Source organism: Anomaloglossus baeobatrachus, chromosome 12, assembly GCF_048569485.1.
Source record: "Anomaloglossus baeobatrachus isolate aAnoBae1 chromosome 12, aAnoBae1.hap1, whole genome shotgun sequence".
Lineage (NCBI taxonomy): Eukaryota > Metazoa > Chordata > Amphibia > Anura > Aromobatidae > Anomaloglossus > Anomaloglossus baeobatrachus.
In genome coordinates this window covers 129,421,388-129,440,427 of record NC_134364.1, presented here as the reverse complement: position 1 = coordinate 129,440,427, position 19,040 = coordinate 129,421,388, and the positions used below count along the sequence as shown (strand labels likewise).

Below are 19,040 nucleotides of genomic sequence, written 5' to 3'. Positions count from 1 at the left end.
GTATTATATACATATACTGTACAGAGGGGCAGGAGTGTATTCTATACATATACTGTACAGGGGGGGCAGGAGTGTATTCTATACATATACTGTACAGGGGGGGCAGGAGTGTATTATATACATATACTGTACAGGGGGGGCAGGAGTGTATTATATATATACTGTACAGGGGGGCAGGAGTGTATTATATACATATACTGTACAGGGGGGGCAGGAGTGTGTTATATACATATACTGTACAGGGGGGGCAGGAGTGTATTATATACATATACTGTACAGGTGCAGGAGTGTATTATATACATATACTGTACAGGGGGCAGGAGTGTATTATATACATATACTGTACAGGGGCAGGAGTGTATTATATATATACTGTACAGGGGGCAGGAGTGTATTATATATATACTGTACAGGGGGCAGGAGTGTATTATATATATACTGTACAGGGGGCAGGAGTGTATTATATACATATACTGTACAGGGGCAGGAGTGTATTATATACATATACTGTACAGGGGCAGGAGTGTATTATATACATATACTGTACAGGGGCAGGAATGTATTATATACATATACTGTACAGGGGCAGGAGTGTATTATATACATATACTGTACAGGGGCAGGAGTGTATTATATACATATACTGTACAGGGGGGGCAGGAGTGTATTATATACATATACTGTACAGGGGGGCAGGAGTGTATTATATACATATACTGTACAGGGGCAGGAGTGTATTCTATACATATACTGTACAGGGTTAGGAGTGTATTATATATATATACTGTACAGGGGCAGGAGTGTATTATATACATATACTGTACAGGGGGCAGGAGTGTATTATATCATATACTGTACATATATAAGGTATACATGACCTGCACTATGTATTACTGTCAGTACGGCACTGTGCAGCTCCGGTGAGTGCTGACACCATATATCTGCATACAATATATACTCTCCTCAGTGACGGGCCTCGGACTCTCACCTCCAAACCGCCACCATCGCGGTCTCCATGGGAACTGTGAAAAAGGCGCGACCCTGAGATGATCACGTGAGAAACGTATGCGCAGCGTCAACTGACGTGTGCCCTAGCAACCAGTCCTAGCAACGGTGCCGCGCGACATGGCGGAGGATGAGAATCCCGGGGCCCTGAACTGCGAGCAGCGGCAACGGCTGCGGGACTGGAAGGTGATGAGTCTGCTGGAGTGGTGATACACCGGGCAGTGCAGACACACCGGGCAGTGCAGACACACCGGGCAGTGCAGACACACCGGGCAGGGCTGACACACCGGGCAGGGCTGACACACCGGGCAGTGCAGACACACCGGGCAGTGCAGACACACCGGGCAGTGCAGACACACCGGGCAGTGCAGACACACCGGGCAGTGCAGACACACCGGGCAGTGCAGACACACCGGGCAGTGCAGACACACCGGGCAGTGCAGACACACCGGGCAGTGCAGACACACCGGGCAGGGCTGACACACCGGGCAGGGCTGACACACCGGGCAGGGCTGACACACCGGGCAGTGCAGACACACCGGGCAGTGCAGACACACCGGGCAGTGCAGACACACCGGGCAGGGCTGACACACCGGGCAGGGCTGACACACCGGGCAGGGCTGACACACCGGGCAGTGCATACACACCGGGCAGTGCAGACACACCGGGCAGGGCTGACACACCGGGCAGTGCAGACACACCGGGCAGGGCAGACACACCGGGCAGTGCATACACACCGGGCAGTGCAGACACACCGGGCAGTGCAGACACACCGGGCAGTGCAGACACACCGGGCAGTGCAGACACACCGGGCAGTGCTGACACACCGGGCAGTGCAGACACACCGGGCAGTGCAGACACACCGGGCAGTGCAGACACACCGGGCAGTGCAGACACACCGGGCAGTGCTGACACACCGGGCAGTGCAGACACACCGGGCAGTGCTGACACACCGGGCAGTGCTGACACACCGGGCAGTGCTGACACACCGGGCAGTGCAGACACACCGGGCAGTGCAGACACACCGGGCAGTGCAGACACACCGGGCAGGGCTGACACACCGGGCAGGGCTGACACACCGGGCAGGGCTGACACACCGGGCAGTGCAGACACACCGGGCAGGGCTGACACACCGGGCAGGGCAGACACACCAGGCAGTGCAGACACACCGGGCAGTGCAGACACACCGGGCAGTGCAGACACACCGGGCAGTGCAGACACACCGGGCAGGGCTGACACACCGGGCAGGGCAGACACACCGGGCAGGGCTGACACACCGGGCAGTGCAGACACACCGGGCAGTGCAGACACACCGGGCAGTGCAGACACACCGGGCAGTGCAGACACACCGGGCAGTGCTGACACACCGGGCAGTGCAGACACACCGGGCAGTGCAGACACACCGGGCAGTGCAGACACACCGGGCAGGGCTGACACACCGGGCAGTGCAGACACACCGGGCAGTGCAGACACACCGGGCAGGGCAGACACACCGGGCAGGGCAGACACACCGGGCAGGGCAGACACACCGGGCAGTGCAGACACACCGGGCAGTGCAGACACACCGGGCAGTGCTGACACACCGGGCAGTGCAGACACACCGGGCAGTGCAGACACACCGGGCAGTGCTGACACACCGGGCAGTGCTGACACACCGGGCAGTGCTGACACACCGGGCAGTGCAGACACACCGGGCAGGGCTGACACACCGGGCAGGGCTGACACACCGGGCAGGGCTGACACACCGGGCAGTGCAGACACACCGGGCAGTGCAGACACACCGGGCAGTGCAGACACACCGGGCAGTGCAGACACACCGGGCAGTGCAGACACACCGGGCAGTGCAGACACACCGGGCAGGGCTGACACACCGGGCAGGGCTGACACACCGGGCAGTGCAGACACACCGGGCAGGGCAGACACACCGGGCAGGGCAGACACACCGGGCAGTGCAGACACACCGGGCAGTGCAGACACACCGGGCAGTGCAGACACACCGGGCAGGGCTGACACACCGGGCAGGGCTGACACACCGGGCAGGGCTGACACACCGGGCAGTGCAGACACACCGGGCAGTGCAGACACACCGGGCAGGGCAGACACACCGGGCAGGGCAGACACACCGGGCAGGGCTGACACACCGGGCAGGGCTGACACACCGGGCAGGGCTGACACACCGGGCAGGGCTGACACACCGGGCAGGGCTGACACACCGGGCAGTGCAGACACACCGGGCGGCACCAAATGCCCTCTGCTCTTCTGCACGCCCTACAAATGCCCTCTGCACTTCTGTAGCCCCGGGCGGTGCCCTCTGCACTTCTGTTAGCCCGGGCGGTGCCCTCTGCACTTCTGTTAGCCCGGGCGGTGCCCTCTGCACTTCTGTTAGCCCGGGCGGTGCCCTCTGCACTTCTGTAGCCCCGGGCGGTGCCCTCTGCACTTCTGTAACCCCGGGCGGTGCCCTCTGCACTTCTGTAACCCCGGGCGGTGCCCTCTGCACTTCTGTAACCCCGGACGGTGCCCTCTGCACTTCTGTTAGCCCGGGCGGTGCCCTCTGCTCTTCTGTTAGCCCGGGCGGTGCGCTCTTCACTTCTGTAACCCCGGGCGGTGCCCTCTGCACTTCTGTAACCCCGGGCGGTGCCCTCTGCTCTTCTGTAATCCCGGACGGTGCCCTCTGCACTTCTGTAGCCCCGGGCAGTGCCCTCTGCACTTCTGTTAGCCCGGGCGGTGCCCTCTGCACTTCTGTTAGCCCGGGCGGTGCCATCTGCACTTCTGTAGCCCCGGGCGGTGCCCTCTGCACTTCTGTAACCCCGGGCGGTGCCCTCTGCACTTCTGTAACCCCGGGCGGTGCTCTCTGCACTTCTGTAACCCCGGACGGTGCCCTCTGCACTTCTGTAGCCCCGGGCGGTGCCCTCTGCACTTCTGTAGCCCCGGGCGGTGCCCTCTGCACTTCTGTTAGCCCGGGCGGTGCCCTCTGCACCTCTGTAACCCCGGGCGGTGCCCTCTGCACTTCTGTAACCCCGGACGGTGCCCTCTGCACTTCTGTTAGCCCGGGCGGTGCCCTCTGCACTTCTGTAACCCCGGGCGGTTCCCCTTAGGCTATTTTCACAGATCAGTTTTTTGGTAGCAGGCACAATCCAGCAAAAAAACGGATAAAACGGATCCGGCACCGGATCCTTTTTATTCCGCATAGACTTGTATTAGCGCCTGATTGTGTCGGGGGGCCTTGCGTTGCATGCGGTGTCCGCCGGATCCGTTGAAATGTCTTCGGCTGCCGGAAACAACGCAGCATGCAGCATTTTTTGTCTCTGACAAAAAACGGACCACGACGGACCCGGCGCCGTCCGACATGTTGTATGATGGAAGCCTATGGGTGCCGGATCCGTCGTCATCTGGCAAAAACATATTCCAGTGATGGATACGTTTTTTAATCTGAGCATGCTCAGATGAGATGTGAATTCATTTTTGGCCTCTCTCTTTCTCTCTGTCGATGTCGGTCTCTTTCTCTCCCCCCCTCTCTCATACTCACCGTTCTCGGGCGCTGCACGGCTGTCACACTGCTCTGGCGGCTTTTCCTCTTTTGAAAATGCCGGCCGCTCATTATTCCATCTCGTATTCACTGCTTCCCCCGCCCACCGGCGCCTATGATTGGTTGCAGTCAGACACGCCCCCACGCTGAGTGACAGCTGTCTCACTGCAACCAATCACAGCCGCCGGTGGGCGGGTCTATATCATGCAGTACAATAAATAAATTAAAAAAAGGCGTGTGGTCCCCCCCAATTTTGATACCAGCCAAGGTAAAGCCACACGGCTGAAGGCTGGTATTCTCAGGATGGGGAGCCCCACGTTATGGGGAGCCCCCCCAGCCTAAAAATATCAGCCAGCAGCCTCCTGGAATTGCGCATGCATTAGATGCGACAGTCCCGGAACTCTACCCGGCTCATCCCGAATTGCCCTGGTGCGGTGGCAATCGGGGTAATAAGGAGTTAATGGCAGCCCATAGCTGCCACTAAGTCCTAGGTTAATCATGTCAGGCGTCTATGAGACACCCCCATGATTAACCTGTAATTCAAAGTACACCCGAAAAATCCTTTATTTAAAATAAAAGCCAAAAAAAATAAACACCCTCTTTCACCACTTTATTAATCCCCAAACACCCCTCCAGGTCTGGCGTAATCCACACGAGGTCCCACGACGCTTACAGCACTGCTACATCGGAAGCTGAGAGTGGCCACAGACCATGACCGCTTTCTGTGAGCTCCACAGAGCAACTGAAGTGAGTTGTGCGATCAGTGGTCACGTCACTCAGGTAGTGCCTGCTTGTGTGCGGTGATGATGGGGGCAGTAGTGTCTCGTTTGTGTGCAGTGATGATGGGGGCGGTAGTGCCAGTGCATACGGTGATGATGAAGGCGGTAGTGCCGGTGCGTGCTGTGACGATGGGGGCGGTAGTGCCGATGCGTGTGGTGTTGATGGAGGCAGTAGTGCCTGCGTGTGTGCGGTAATGATGGGGGCGGTAGTGCCGGTGTGCGCGGTGATAATGGGGGCGGTAGTGCCTGCGTGTGTGCGGTGATGATGGGGGCGGTAGTGCCGTTGTGTGCGGTGATGATGGGGGCGGTAGTGCCTGCGTGGTGATAATGGGGGCGGTAGTGCCTGTGTGTGTGCGGTGATGATGGGGGTGGTAGTGCCGGGGTGTGTGCGGTGATGATGGGGGCGGTATTGCCTGTGTGTGTGCTGTGACGATGGGGGCGGTATTGCCTGTGTGTGTGCTGTGATGATGGGGGCGGTAATGCCGGTGTGTGTGTGCTGTGATGATGGGGGCGGTAATGCCGGTGTGTGTGTGCGGTGATGATGGGGGCGGTAGTGCCGGTGTGTGTGTGCGGTGATGATGGGGGCGGTAGTGCCGGTGTGTGTGTGCGGTGATGATGGCAAAAAAGTGATGTGTGAAAGTAGCATTACAACTTTTTAACCCCAGGCATTGCCCCTTACACCTTTGTAACCCCAGGCATTGCCCCTTACACCTTGGTAACCCCAGGCATTGCCCCTTATACCTTGGTAACCCCAGGCATTGCCCCTTACACCTTGGTAACCCCAGGCATTGCCCCTTACACCTTGGTAACCCCAGGCATTGCCCCTTACACCTTGGTAACCCCAGGCATTGCCCCTTACACCTTGGTAACCCCAGGCATTGCCCCTTACACCTCTATATATACCGGATGGGGCCCCCTGTATTTCTCACTTGCTGACGTCTCGTCTTCTTGCTCCAGATTCAGACTCGGATTGTTAATGAGGAATATCTGAGGAGCCGTCCTGACGTGAAGCTGCTGCTCTCTGGATTCATCCGGTAATTATGTTTATTTTTGCTCCCTCAGGTCACGTAACCATTCGCCCGCTCTTCACAACAGTTCTTTCTAAATTTCTTTTTTTTTTTTTCTTTTCTTTTCCCCAAGAGAAGTTTTACTGAAAAGACCAGAAAATATCCGAGAATTTGCGTCAGGTGAGAAATCTCAGTATTTATAGAGCGCGCTCGTCGTATATTTTATAGTATATACACACAGTCAAGGCTGAAAGTGTTAATAACACCCGTGAAATTGTCGCAGGAAATGAAGTATTCCTCCCAGAATATTAGTACAATCACACATTTTGTTATATAGGTTTATTCCCTTTTTGTGTTTTGGAACAACACAAAAATCAGAAATAAAATTCAAACTGGACATAACTTCACAAACGCCCCAAAAATTGTCCCCCTCAGCTTAAGATTTTGGTTTCTCGCCCTTTAGAATAAATCCCTGCAATCAGTCGCCTCCTGTAACCGTCCACAGCCTCTTCCTCCTCTCATCTGGAATCTCAGACTCTTCTTCATAAACGTCTCCAGGTCTCTCATATTTGAAGGAGTCTTTTCTTCTCCCATTTTTCAGATCTCTCCACAGATATCAGTGGGATTTGGATCCGGACTCATTGCTGCCACTTCAGAACTCTCCAGCGCTTTGTTTCCATCCATTTATGGAGCTTGTTGAAGTGTTTGGGGTCATTGTCCTGCTGGAAGACCCATGACCTAGGACTATACCCAGCTTTCTGACACAGGGCACTACATTGGCACCCAAAATCCTTTGGTAACTTTCAGATTTCATGATGTCTTGCACACAGTCAAGGCCCCCCAGTGCCCCCAGCAAAACATCTCTGACCTCCACCATATGTGACTGTAGGTGCTGTGAGCTTTACTTTGTATCCTCATTCTGTTTTCGGTATCCAGTAGAATCATGTGCTTTATCAAACAGATTTATCTTGGTCTCATCTGTCCACAAGATGCTTTCATAGAAGGATTTTGGTTATTCACGTACATTTTGGCCTTTATGTCTCGGTGTCAGCAGTGGGGTCCTCCGGGGTCTCCTCCATAGTATTTACATAGTTACTTAGGTTGAAAAAAAGACCTAGGTCCATCTGGTTCAACCTTCCTCCATTTCCTTCAGATGTGTACGAATAGTTCCACTGACACTGATGACCCTGAGCTGCAGGACTGCTTGAATTTCTTTGTACCTTGATTTGGGCTTATCCACCATCCAGAATATCCTGCGTTACAACCTTTCATCAATTCTTCTCTGCCACCACATCCAGAGATATTAGCTACATTACCATGGGTTGTAAACTTTTTAATTATGTTGCGCACCCTGGACAAAGGAAAATCAAGATCTCTGGAGATGGACTTGTAACCTTGAGATTGCTCATATTTTCAAACACTTCTGGTTCTGAAGTCCTCAGACAGTCCTCTTCTCCTCTTTCTGTTCTCCATGATTAGTGCGGCACACACAGACACACAACGCACAGATGGAGTCAACTTCTCCCCTTTTTATCTGGTTTCAGGTGTGATTTTCATATTGCCCACACTTGTTACTTGCCATAGGTGATTTTAAACAAGGATCACATGCTTGAAACAAAGTTGTTACCCACAATTTTGGAACGGTGCCAACAAGTTTGTCCTGCATGTTTTGGGGTTTTGTGTGAAATTTTGTCCAATTTGCCTTTTTTCTCAGTTTTTTTTTAGTGTTGTTCCAGTATAAACGTGTATAATTTACATGTGTAATCGCAATAATTTTCTGGGAGAAATACTTCATTTTCTGGAACAATTTAAAGGGTGCCAGCACTTTAGGCCATAACTGTATATATGTGTCACATGACCCTTGGACGTCACATTACTGTACATTGAAGCAGGTAGGGCCAGGTTATACCCCGGATCCTCAGGGTCTGTGACCCCTTAAGTCTACCAATACGGGTGCAGCCCACGAGTGACCACGGAAGAGTTATTTGTGTTGTCTGTTCTGGGTATGCAGACACTGATCATCAGAAGGAAACAGTCAGCATGTTGTCTGTGACATCCCCATACCCTGTCAGTGGGTGGCAGAGCAGAAGAGCCTGTGCCCGCGGTGTGATGGAGCTCTATTAGTGAGGACGGCGCTGTGTGCTGCTGATGCTTCATGCTCTTTTGGAGGGATCCATCACTGAGAAGGACGCGGAGCCGGAGGACAGAAAACACATTATCAGCTCTCGCACGTCGTCCATCACACTCGCAGCCGCCGCTGCTGTGACTGATTCTCTGTATCGTAAAGCTGTCAGGACAAATGGCAGGAATAATGTGGATTTTCATGGATTAGGAGCTGGCGGCAGCGCTCCCTGGAGAGCAGCGCGGGTCTCGTCCTTCCTGGGGCCGTGGACTGTATAAATGGCTAGTGCTTAGCAGCGGCACCAAGGCAGGAGGCGACCCCACTGCCCGCACCTGTACCGTCTGTCAGAGCAGCGATGAAGGCCTCACTTGCTGACGATGAAGGCTCTAGTCGTGGGATGCATGATGGCATCTAATGGTGACGAGAGGGCACATTCTCCATTGTACATGGGGGCGGCTGCCATCGGTAGTAACAGGTTATCTTCAGCACACGTCACCAGGGACATCGTTACCTTCCTCTAATAAGGCCTAGGATCCGGCCCGGTACTGAGTGTCCACTGGGACCATCCGGCCTGTGGAAAAACGGAGATTTCCATGGTTGCAGAACGGATGTGAGTGTGCGTAATGAATTTAATTACTACAACAACACAACCTCCAGCCCTGAGGTGTGAGGATGTCTTCTGGCCATGGTGGAGTAGGGGCAGATGGCACGGAGGGTGGGCAATGGTGCCTAGGGTTGCTAATTGCAGCAGGGGGGTGGGTGATGGCACAGATTTATATAGGGGGAGGGGGCCAGTGATGTTACACAGGGATGCTGGGGGACGGGGCAAGGGTGAACGATTGTGCAAGGGAGGGAAATATGATGCTAAAGGTTGCATACAGAAAAGTGGGGCAAACAGCGCAAAGGTTTGGAAGGGGAGGGTAAGCGCATGTCACCAAGGTGGGAATGGGGACAGACGGTTCAGACGGAGGGGGTGGGAAGGGCGACCTGTGCAGAAGATGAGGAAAGGGTAGCCTGTGCGGAAGAAGGGAGAATGGCAGTATGTTCGGAGGGGTGCAGGCGGAGGAGGGGAGAAGGGCAGCCTGTGTGGAGGGGTGCAGGCGGAGGAAGGGAGAAGGACAGCCTGTGCGGAGGGGTGCAGGCAGAGGAGGGGAGAAGGACAGCCTGTATGGAGGAGTGCAGGCGGAGGAAGGAAGAAGGGCAGCCTGTGCGGAGGGGTGCATGCGGAGGAAGGGAGAAGGGCAGCCTGTATGGAGGAGTGCAGGCGGAGGAAGGGAGAAGGGCAGCCTGTATGGAGGAGTGCAGGTGGAGGAAGGGAGAAGGACAGCCTGTATGGAGGAGTGCAGGCGGAGGAAGGGAGAAGGACAGACTGTATGGAGGGTTTCAGGCGGAGAAAGGGAGAAGGGCAGCCTGTATGGAGGAGTGCAGGAGGAGGAAGGGAGAAGGGCAGCCTGTATGGAGGGGTTCAGGCGGAGGAAGGGAGAAGAACAGCCTGTATGGAGGGTTTCAGGCGGAGGAAGGGAGAAGGGCAGCCTGTATGGAGGAGTGCAGGAGGAGGAAGGGAGAAGGGCAGCCTGTATGGAGGTGTTCAGGCGGAGGAAGGGAGAAGAACAGCCTGTATGGAGGGGTGCAGGCGGAGGAAGGGAGAAGGGCAGCCTGTATGGAGGGGTTCAGGCGGAGGAAGGGAGAAGGGCAGCCTGTATGGAGGAGTGCAGGCGGAGGAAGGGAGAAGGGCAGACTGTATGGAGGAGTGCAGGAGGAGGAAGGGAGAAGGGCAGACTGTATGGAGGGGTTCAGGCGGAGGAAGGGGGAAGGGCAGCCTGTATGGAGGAGTGCAGGCGGAGGAAGGGAGAAGGGCAGCCTGTATTGAGGGGTTCAGGCGGAGGACGAGAGAAGGACAGCCTGTATGGAGGGGTTCAGGCGGAGGAAGGGAGAAGGACAGCCTGTATGGAGGGGTTCAGGCGGAGGAAGGGAGAAGGAAAGCCTGTATGGAGGGGTGCAGGCGGAGGAAGGGAGAAGGGCAGCCTGTATGGAGGGGTTCAGGCGGAGGAGGGGAGAAGGGCAGCCTGTATGGAGGAGTGCAGGCGGAGGAAGGGAGAAGGGCAGCCTGTATGGAGGAGTGCAGGCGGAGGAAGGGAGAAGGGCAGCCTGTATGGAGGAGTGCAGGCGGAGGAGGGGAGAAGGACAGCCTGTATGGAGGAGTGCAGGCGGAGGAAGGGAGAAGGACAGCCTGTATGGAGGAGTGCAGGCGGAGGAAGGGAGAAGGGCAGCCTGTATGGAGGAGTGCAGGCGAAGGAGGGGAGAAGGACAGCCTGTGCGGTGGGGTGCAGGCGGGAGAAGGACAGCCTGTATGGAGGGCTTCAGGCGGAGGAAGGGAGAAGGGCAGTCTGTGCGGAGGGGTGCAGGCGAAGGAGGGGAGAAGGGCAGTCTGTGCGGAGGGGTGCAGGCGGCGGAGGAGAGAAGGGCAGCCTGTGCGGAGGGGTGCAGGCGGCGGAGGGGTGCAGGCGGAGGAAGGGAGAAGGGCAGCCTGTGCGGAGCGGTGCAGGCGGAGGAAGGGTGAAGGACAGCCTGTGCGGAGGGGTGCAGGCGGAGGAAGGGAGAAGGGCAGCCTGTGCGGAGGGGTGCAGGCGGAGGAAGGGAGAAGGGCAGCCTGTGCGGAGGGGTGCAGGCGGAGGAAGGGAGAAGGGCAGCCTGTGCGGAGGGGTGCAGGCGGAGGAAGGGAGAAGGAAAGCCTGTGCGGAGGGGTGCAGGCGGAGGAAGGGAGAAGGGCAGTCTGTGCGGAGGGGTGCAAGCGGAGGAAGGGAGAAGGGCAGCCTGTGCGGAGGGGTGCAGGCGGAGGAAGGGAGAAGGGCAGCCTGTGCGGAGGGGTGCAGGCGGAGGAAGGGAGAAGGGCAGCCTGTGCGGAGGGGTGCAGGCGGAGGAAGGGAGAAGGGCAGCCTGTGCGGAGGGGTGCAGGCGGAGGAAGGGAGAAGGGCAGCCTGTGCGGAGGGGTGCAGGCGGAGGAAGGGAGAAGGGCAGCCTGTGCGGAGGGGTGCAGGCGGAGGAAGGGAGAAGGGCAGCCTGTGCGGAGGGGTGCAGGCGGAGGAAGGGAGAAGGGCAGCCTGTGCGGAGGGGTGCAGGCGGAGGAGAGAAGGGCAGCCTGTGTGGAGGAGTGCAGGTGGAGGAGAGAATGGCAGAGGGGTTTAGGTGAAGGAGTCCTCTGGATTAGGAGAGCACTGCTGTTTTAGCCCAGTTTGCTGGATCTCTTCTCTGCCCGTGACCAGTGCTCATCTGTAGGAGTGGTGAGAGGTGGCCTGGGTTACAGAATAATGGTGGCGACCTTTTCTATACACATGAGCACAGTGGGTAGCAGAGGTGTGGGGCTTACTTGGTGCCATTTTCGGGCATCCCTGGTCTATATCTCTAGCTGTGCACCGGGGCAGATGCAGTGACGATATTGTGGGTGGTCGCTGTATGACGTTCTTAGATACTTGCAGAGAGGAGGAATGAGGGTCTTTCCTTGAGAAGAGTGAGGTGGATGAGGAGGACCCCGACCACTGTAAATACAGGCAGTGACAGGGCGTCTGCTGAGCCGCTCCAGACGGCCCCAAAAGATCCATTATGGCCTTTATTAAATCATATTACAGCCGTGTAATGTAGTTATACAGTAACGCGCATGCAATGGTTTCTATGGAAACGAGAGTCAGTAGATAGCAGCATCTCCGTACAGGCAAAATTAACCCCATGATTACTGATATGAGCAAAATATAACGTCTAGTCTACGCTGGAGAAAACACTGAAAATCTCCAATCATCTGATCGCACCTAGAACCCCCAGCCCCACCCTCACATCTACAATAGTCTGATCGCACCCAGAACCCCCGGCCCCACCCTCACATCTACAATCGTCTGATCGCACCCAGAACCCCCGGCCCCACCCTTACATCTACAATCGTCTGATCGCACCCAGAACCCCCGGCCCCACCCTCACATCTACAATCGTCTGATCGCACCCAGAACCCCAGGCCCCACCCTTACATCTACAATCGTCTGATCGCACCCAGAACCCCCGGCCCCACCCTCACATCTACAATCGTCTGATTGCACCCAGAACCCCCGGCCCCACCCTCACATCTACAATCGTCTGATCGCACCCAGAACCCCCGGCTCCATCCTCACATCTACAATCGTCAGATCCCACTCAGAACCCCCGGCTCCATCCTCACATCTACAATCGTCTGATCCCACTCAGAACCCCCGGCCCCACCCTTACATCTACAATCGTCTGATCGCACCCAGAACCCCCGGCTCCATCCTCACATCTACAATCATCTGATCGCACCCAGAACCCCCAGCCCCACCCTCACATCTACAATCGTCTGATCACACCCAGAACCCCCGGCCCCACCCTCACATCTACAATCGTCTGATCGAACACAGAACCCCCGGCCCCACCCTCACATCTACAATCGTCTGATCGCACCCAGAACCCCAGGCCCCACCCTTACATCTACAATCGTCTGATCGCACCCAGAACCCCCGGCCCCACCCTCACATCTACAATCGTCTGATCGCACCCAGAACCCCCGGCCCCACCCTCACATCTACAATCGTCTGATCGCACCCAGAACCCCCGGCTCCATCCTCACATCTACAATCATCTGATCCCACTCCGAACCCCCGGCCCCACCCTTACATCTACAATCGTCTGATCGCACCCAGAACCCACGCTCACATCTACAATCGTCTGATCGCACCCAGAACCCCCCTGCTCCATCCTCACATCTACAATCATCTGATCGCACCCAGAACCCCCAGCCCCACCCTCACATCTACAATCGTCTGATCACACCCAGAACCCCCGGCCCCACCCTCACATCTACAATTGTCTGATCGAACCCAGAACCCCCGGCCCCACCCTCACATCTACAATCGTCTGATCCCACTCAGAACCCCCGGCTCCATCCTCACATCTACAATCATCTGATTGCACCTAGAACCCCCAGCCCCACCCTCACATCTACAATCATCTGATCGCACCCAGAACCCCGGCTCCATCCTCACATCTACAGTCGTCTGATCCCACTCAGAACCCCCGACCCCACCCTCACATCTACAATCGTCTGATCTCACCTACAACCCCCGGCCCCACCCTCACATCTACAATCGTCTGATCGCACCCAGAACCCCCGGCCCTACCCTTACATCTACAATCGTCTGATCCCACTCAGAACCCCCGAATCCATCCTCACATCTACAATCGTCTGATCGCATCTACAACCCCCAGCCCCACTCTCACATCTACAGTCGTCTGATCGCACCCAGAACCCCCGGCCCCACCCTCACATCTACAATCATCTGATTACACCTAGAACCCCCAGCCCCACCCTCACATCTACAATCGTCTGATCGCACCTACAACCCCCAGCCCCACCCTCACATCTACAGTCGTCTGATCCCACTCAGAACCCCCGGCCCCACCCTCACATCTACAATCGTCTGATCTCACTCAGAACCCTCGGCCCCACCCTCACATCTACAATCGTCTGATCGCACCTACAACCCTCGGCCCCACCCTCACATCTACAATCGTCTGATTGCACCCAGAACCCCCGGCCCCACCCTCACATCTACAATCGTCTGATCCCACCCAAAACCCCCGACCCCACCCTCACATCTACAATCGTCTGATCGCACCCAGAACCCCCGGCCCCACCCTCACATCTACAATCGTCTGATCCCACTCAGAACCCCCGAATCCATCCTCACATCTACAATCGTCTGATTGCACCTACAACCCCCAGCCCCACCCTCACATCTACAGTCGTCTGATCGCACCCAGAACCCCCGGCCCCACCCTCACATCTACAATCATCTGATTGCACCTAGAACCCCCAGCCCCACCCTCACATCTACAATCATCTGATTGCACCTAGAACCCCAAGCCCCACCCTCACATCTACAATCATCTGATTGCACCTAGAACCCCCGGCCCCACCCTCACATCTACAATCATCTGATCGCACCCAGAACCCCCGGCTCCATCCTCACATCTACAATCGTCTGATCGCACCCAGAACCCCCGACCCCTCCCTCACATCTACAATCGTCTGATCGCACCCAGAACCCCCGGCCTCACCCTCACATCTACAATCGTCTGATCGCACCCAGAACCCCCGGCCCCACCCTCACATCTACAATCGTCTGATCACACCCAGAACCCGCGGCCCCACCCTCACATCTACAATCGTCTGCTCGCACCCAGAACCCCCGGCCCCACCCTCACATCTACAGTCGTCTGATCACACCCAGAACCCCCGGCCCCACCCTCACATCTACAATCGTCTGCTCGCACCCAGAACCCGCGGCCCCACCCTCACATCTACAGTCGTCTGATCTCACCTAGAACCCCCGGCCCCACCCTCACATCTACAATCATCTGATTGCACCTAGAACCCCCAGCCCCACCCTCACATCTACAATCATCTGATCGCACCCAGAACCCCCGGCTCCATCCTCACATCTACAATCGTCTGATCGCACCTACAACCCCCAGCCCCACCCTCACATCTACAGTCGTCTGATCCCACTCAGAACCCCCGACTCCATCCTCACATCTACAATCGTCTGATCGCACCCAGAACCCCCGACCCCTCCCTCACATCTACAGTCGTCTGATCGCACCCAGAACCCCCGGCCTCACCCTCACATCTACAATCGTCTGATCGCACCCAGAACCCCCGGCCCCACCCTCACATCTACAATCGTCTGATCGCACCCAGAACCCCCGGCCCCACCCTCACATCTACAATCGTCTGCTCGCACCCAGAACCCCCAGCCCCACCCTCACATCTAGTGTCGTCTGATCACACCCAGAACCCGCGGCCCCACCCTCACATCTACAATCGTCTGCTCGCACCCAAAACCCCCGACCCCACCCTCACATCTACAATCGTCTGATCCCACCCAAAACCCCCGACCCCACCCTCACATCTACAATCGTCTGATCCCACTCAGAACCCCCGAATCCATCCTCACATCTACAATCGTCTGATTGCACCTACAACCCCCAGCCCCACCCTCACATCTACAGTCGTCTGATCGCACCCAGAACCCCCGGCCCCACCCTCACATCTACAATCATCTGATTGCACCTAGAACCCCCAGCCCCACCCTCACATCTACAATCATCTGATTGCACCTAGAACCCCAAGCCCCACCCTCACATCTACAATCATCTGATTGCACCTAGAACCCCCGGCCCCACCCTCACATCTACAATCATCTGATCGCACCCAGAACCCCCGGCTCCATCCTCACATCTACAATCGTCTGATCGCACCCAGAACCCCCGACCCCTCCCTCACATCTACAATCGTCTGATCGCACCCAGAACCCCCGGCCTCACCCTCACATCTACAATCGTCTGATCGCACCCAGAACCCCCGGCCTCACCCTCACATCTACAATCGTCTGATCGCACCCAGAACCCCCGGCCCCACCCTCACATCTACAATCGTCTGATCACACCCAGAACCCGCGGCCCCACCCTCACATCTACAATCGTCTGCTCGCACCCAGAACCCCCGGCCCCACCCTCACATCTACAGTCGTCTGATCACACCCAGAACCCCCGGCCCCACCCTCACATCTACAATCGTCTGCTCGCACCCAGAACCCGCGGCCCCACCCTCACATCTACAGTCGTCTGATCTCACCTAGAACCCCCGGCCCCACCCTCACATCTACAATCATCTGATTGCACCTAGAACCCCCAGCCCCACCCTCACATCTACAATCATCTGATTGCACCTAGAACCCCAAGCCCCACCCTCATATCTACAATCATCTGATTGCACCTAGAACCCCCGGCCCCACCCTCACATCTACAATCGTCTGATCGCACCCAGAACCCCCGGCTCCATCCTCACATCTACAATCGTCTGATCGCACCCAGAACCCCCGGCCTCACCCTCACATCTACAATCGTCTGATCGCACCCAGAACCCCCGGCCCCACCCTCACATCTACAATCGTCTGATCGCACCCAGAACCCCCGGCCCCACCCTCACATCTACAATCGTCTGCTCGCACCCAGAACCCCCAGCCCCACCCTCACATCTAGTGTCGTCTGATCACACCCAGAACCCGCGGCCCCACCCTCACATCTACAATCGTCTGATCGCACCTACAACCCCCGGCCCCACCCTCACATCTACAATCGTCTGATCGCACCCAGAACCCCCGGCCCCACCCTCACATCTACAATCGTCTGATCCCACTCAGAACCCCCGACCCCTCCCTCACATCTACAATCGTCTGATCGCACCCAGAACCCCGGCCCCACCCTCACATCTACAATCGTCTGATCGCACCCAGAACCCCCGGCCCTACCCTTACATCTACAATCGTCTGATCCCACTCAGAACCCCCGAATCCATCCTCACATCTACAATCGTCTGATCGCACCTACAACCCCCGGCCCCACCCTCACATCTACAATCATCTGATCGCACCCAGAACCCCCGGCCCCACCCTCACATCTACAATCGTCTGATCCCACTCAGAACCCCCGACCCCTCCCTCACATCTACAATCGTCTGATCGCACCCAGAACCCCGGCTCCATCCTCACATCTACAATCGTCTGATCCCACCCAAAACCCCCGACCCCACCCTCACATCTACAATCGTCTGATCGCACCCAGAACCCCCGGCCCCACCCTCACATCTACAATCGTCTGATCCCACTCAGAACCCCCGAATCCATCCTCACATCTACAATCGTCTGATCGCACCTACAACCCCCAGCCCCACCCTCACATCTACAGTCGTCTGATCGCACCCAGAACCCCCGGCCCCACCCTCACATCTACAATCATCTGATTGCACCTAGAACCCCAAGCCCCACCCTCACATCTACAATCATCTGATTGCACCTAGAACCCCCGGCCCCACCCTCACATCTACAATCATCTGATCGCACCCAGAACCCCCGGCTCCATCCTCACATCTACAATCGTCTGATCGCACCTACAACCCCCAGCCCCACCCTCACATCTACAGTCGTCTGATCCCACTCAGAACCCCCGACTCCATGCTCACATCTACAATCGTCTGATCGCACCCAGAACCCCCGACCCCTCCCTCACCTCTACAATCGTCTGATCGCACCCAGAACCCCCGGCCCCACCCTCACATCTACAATCGTCTGATCGCACCCAGAACCCCCGGCCCCACCCTCACATCTACAATCGTCTGATCGCACCCAGAACCCCCGGCCCCACCCTCACATCTACAATCGTCTGATCGCACCCAGAACCCCCGGCCCCACCCTCACATCTACAGTCGTCTGATCTCACCCAGAACCCCCGGCCCCACCCTCACATCTACAGTCGTCTGATCTCACCCAGAACCCCCGGCCCCACCCTCACATCTACAGTCGTCTGATCGCACCCAGAACCCCCGGCCCCACCCTCACATCTACAGTAGTCTGATCGCACCCAGAACCCCCGGCCCCACCCTCACATCTACAATCGTCTGATCACACCCAGAACCCCCGGCCCCACCCTCACATCTACAATCGTCTGATCACACCCAGAACCCCCGGCCCCACCCTCACATCTACAATCATCTGATCTTGCCTAGAACCCCCGGCCCCACCCTCACATCTACAGTCATCTGATCTTGCCTAGAACCCCCGGCCCCACTCTCACATCTGCAGCCATTGTTTGTGTTGTTAGTGAAATCCCATGAGACCGGTCCTGAAGTCTTTCATAGATAGAGGTCTTGTAAGACGATTCTGCATCTTACTGTTTGGTCTTGTAGATTATTTCACAGACCCAGCTTTGCGAGAGAAAATCCAGGAGAAGAGAAGCCCTGAGTGACATCCAGAGCCACGACGACCCCTGCTGCCGGGCATTATATACTGGATCCTGTCTGCTGATCGAGGCATAAGGGAGAGGCTTCTCACTGGAGGTGGAACGACGTGTGCTGGAGCCTCCTCCATCCTTACATTTCACTTATGGATACTTCCAGTTACTCCGGTGACTGATTATATCTACATGTAATAGATGTCGCTTGGTCATAGCTTTACTTTATCCTCTACTGCTCCTGCCTCCATTCACCTTTAGAGCTGCAATCATAATGCTGCTAGATCAGAGCTGTGGGGTATTGTGAGACAGGTAATGTTACACGAGGAGTGTGGCACCTTGGAGATGATTATATAAGCAACCTTCTATACTGGCATCAGGGCCTGGCCGCCCCCTGCTGGTTTATCGCGGTCCTTTATTGGGCGCAGGGGCTGCTGTCTCACCGTACGTCAGTAACGCCCTCATCAGATTGCCTTGCTTCCTCCACCCAATAGCTGTGCCTTGGAAGATCGGGGACGCTCTCTGACCCCCCACCCCCCCCCACCCTCACCTAATCTTGTGCTACCCAAGCGGCCGCCATTGTTCAGTTCCTAGAAAGTGCGGCTAGTGCCGGCAAATCTACACACGCAGCTCGAGGCAAAGCTTTGTAAATGTGTATGAGCCGCTTCCTACCCACATTGGAGACTGCTTCCTGGTAATGAAAGCTTTTGTTCCTGGCGGTCTCCCCGGAGTGTACACAGGAGCAGACAAGA

The 19,040-nt window shown here is 56.5% G+C and overlaps 1 protein-coding gene across 1 annotated transcript; it reads left to right on the top strand.

The window, feature by feature from the left end:
• The first annotated feature begins 1,079 nt into the window (after positions 1-1,079).
• On the top strand, positions 1,080-18,490 carry RIIAD1 (regulatory subunit of type II PKA R-subunit domain containing 1). The gene is made up of 4 exons (XM_075330900.1): positions 1,080-1,191; positions 6,268-6,344; positions 6,451-6,497; positions 18,245-18,490. The coding sequence occupies exons 1-4, from the start codon at positions 1,126-1,128 to the stop codon at positions 18,301-18,303; spliced, it is 249 nt and encodes an 82-aa protein (XP_075187015.1). The 5' UTR covers positions 1,080-1,125; the 3' UTR covers positions 18,304-18,490.
• The last annotated feature ends 550 nt before the right edge of the window (positions 18,491-19,040 follow it).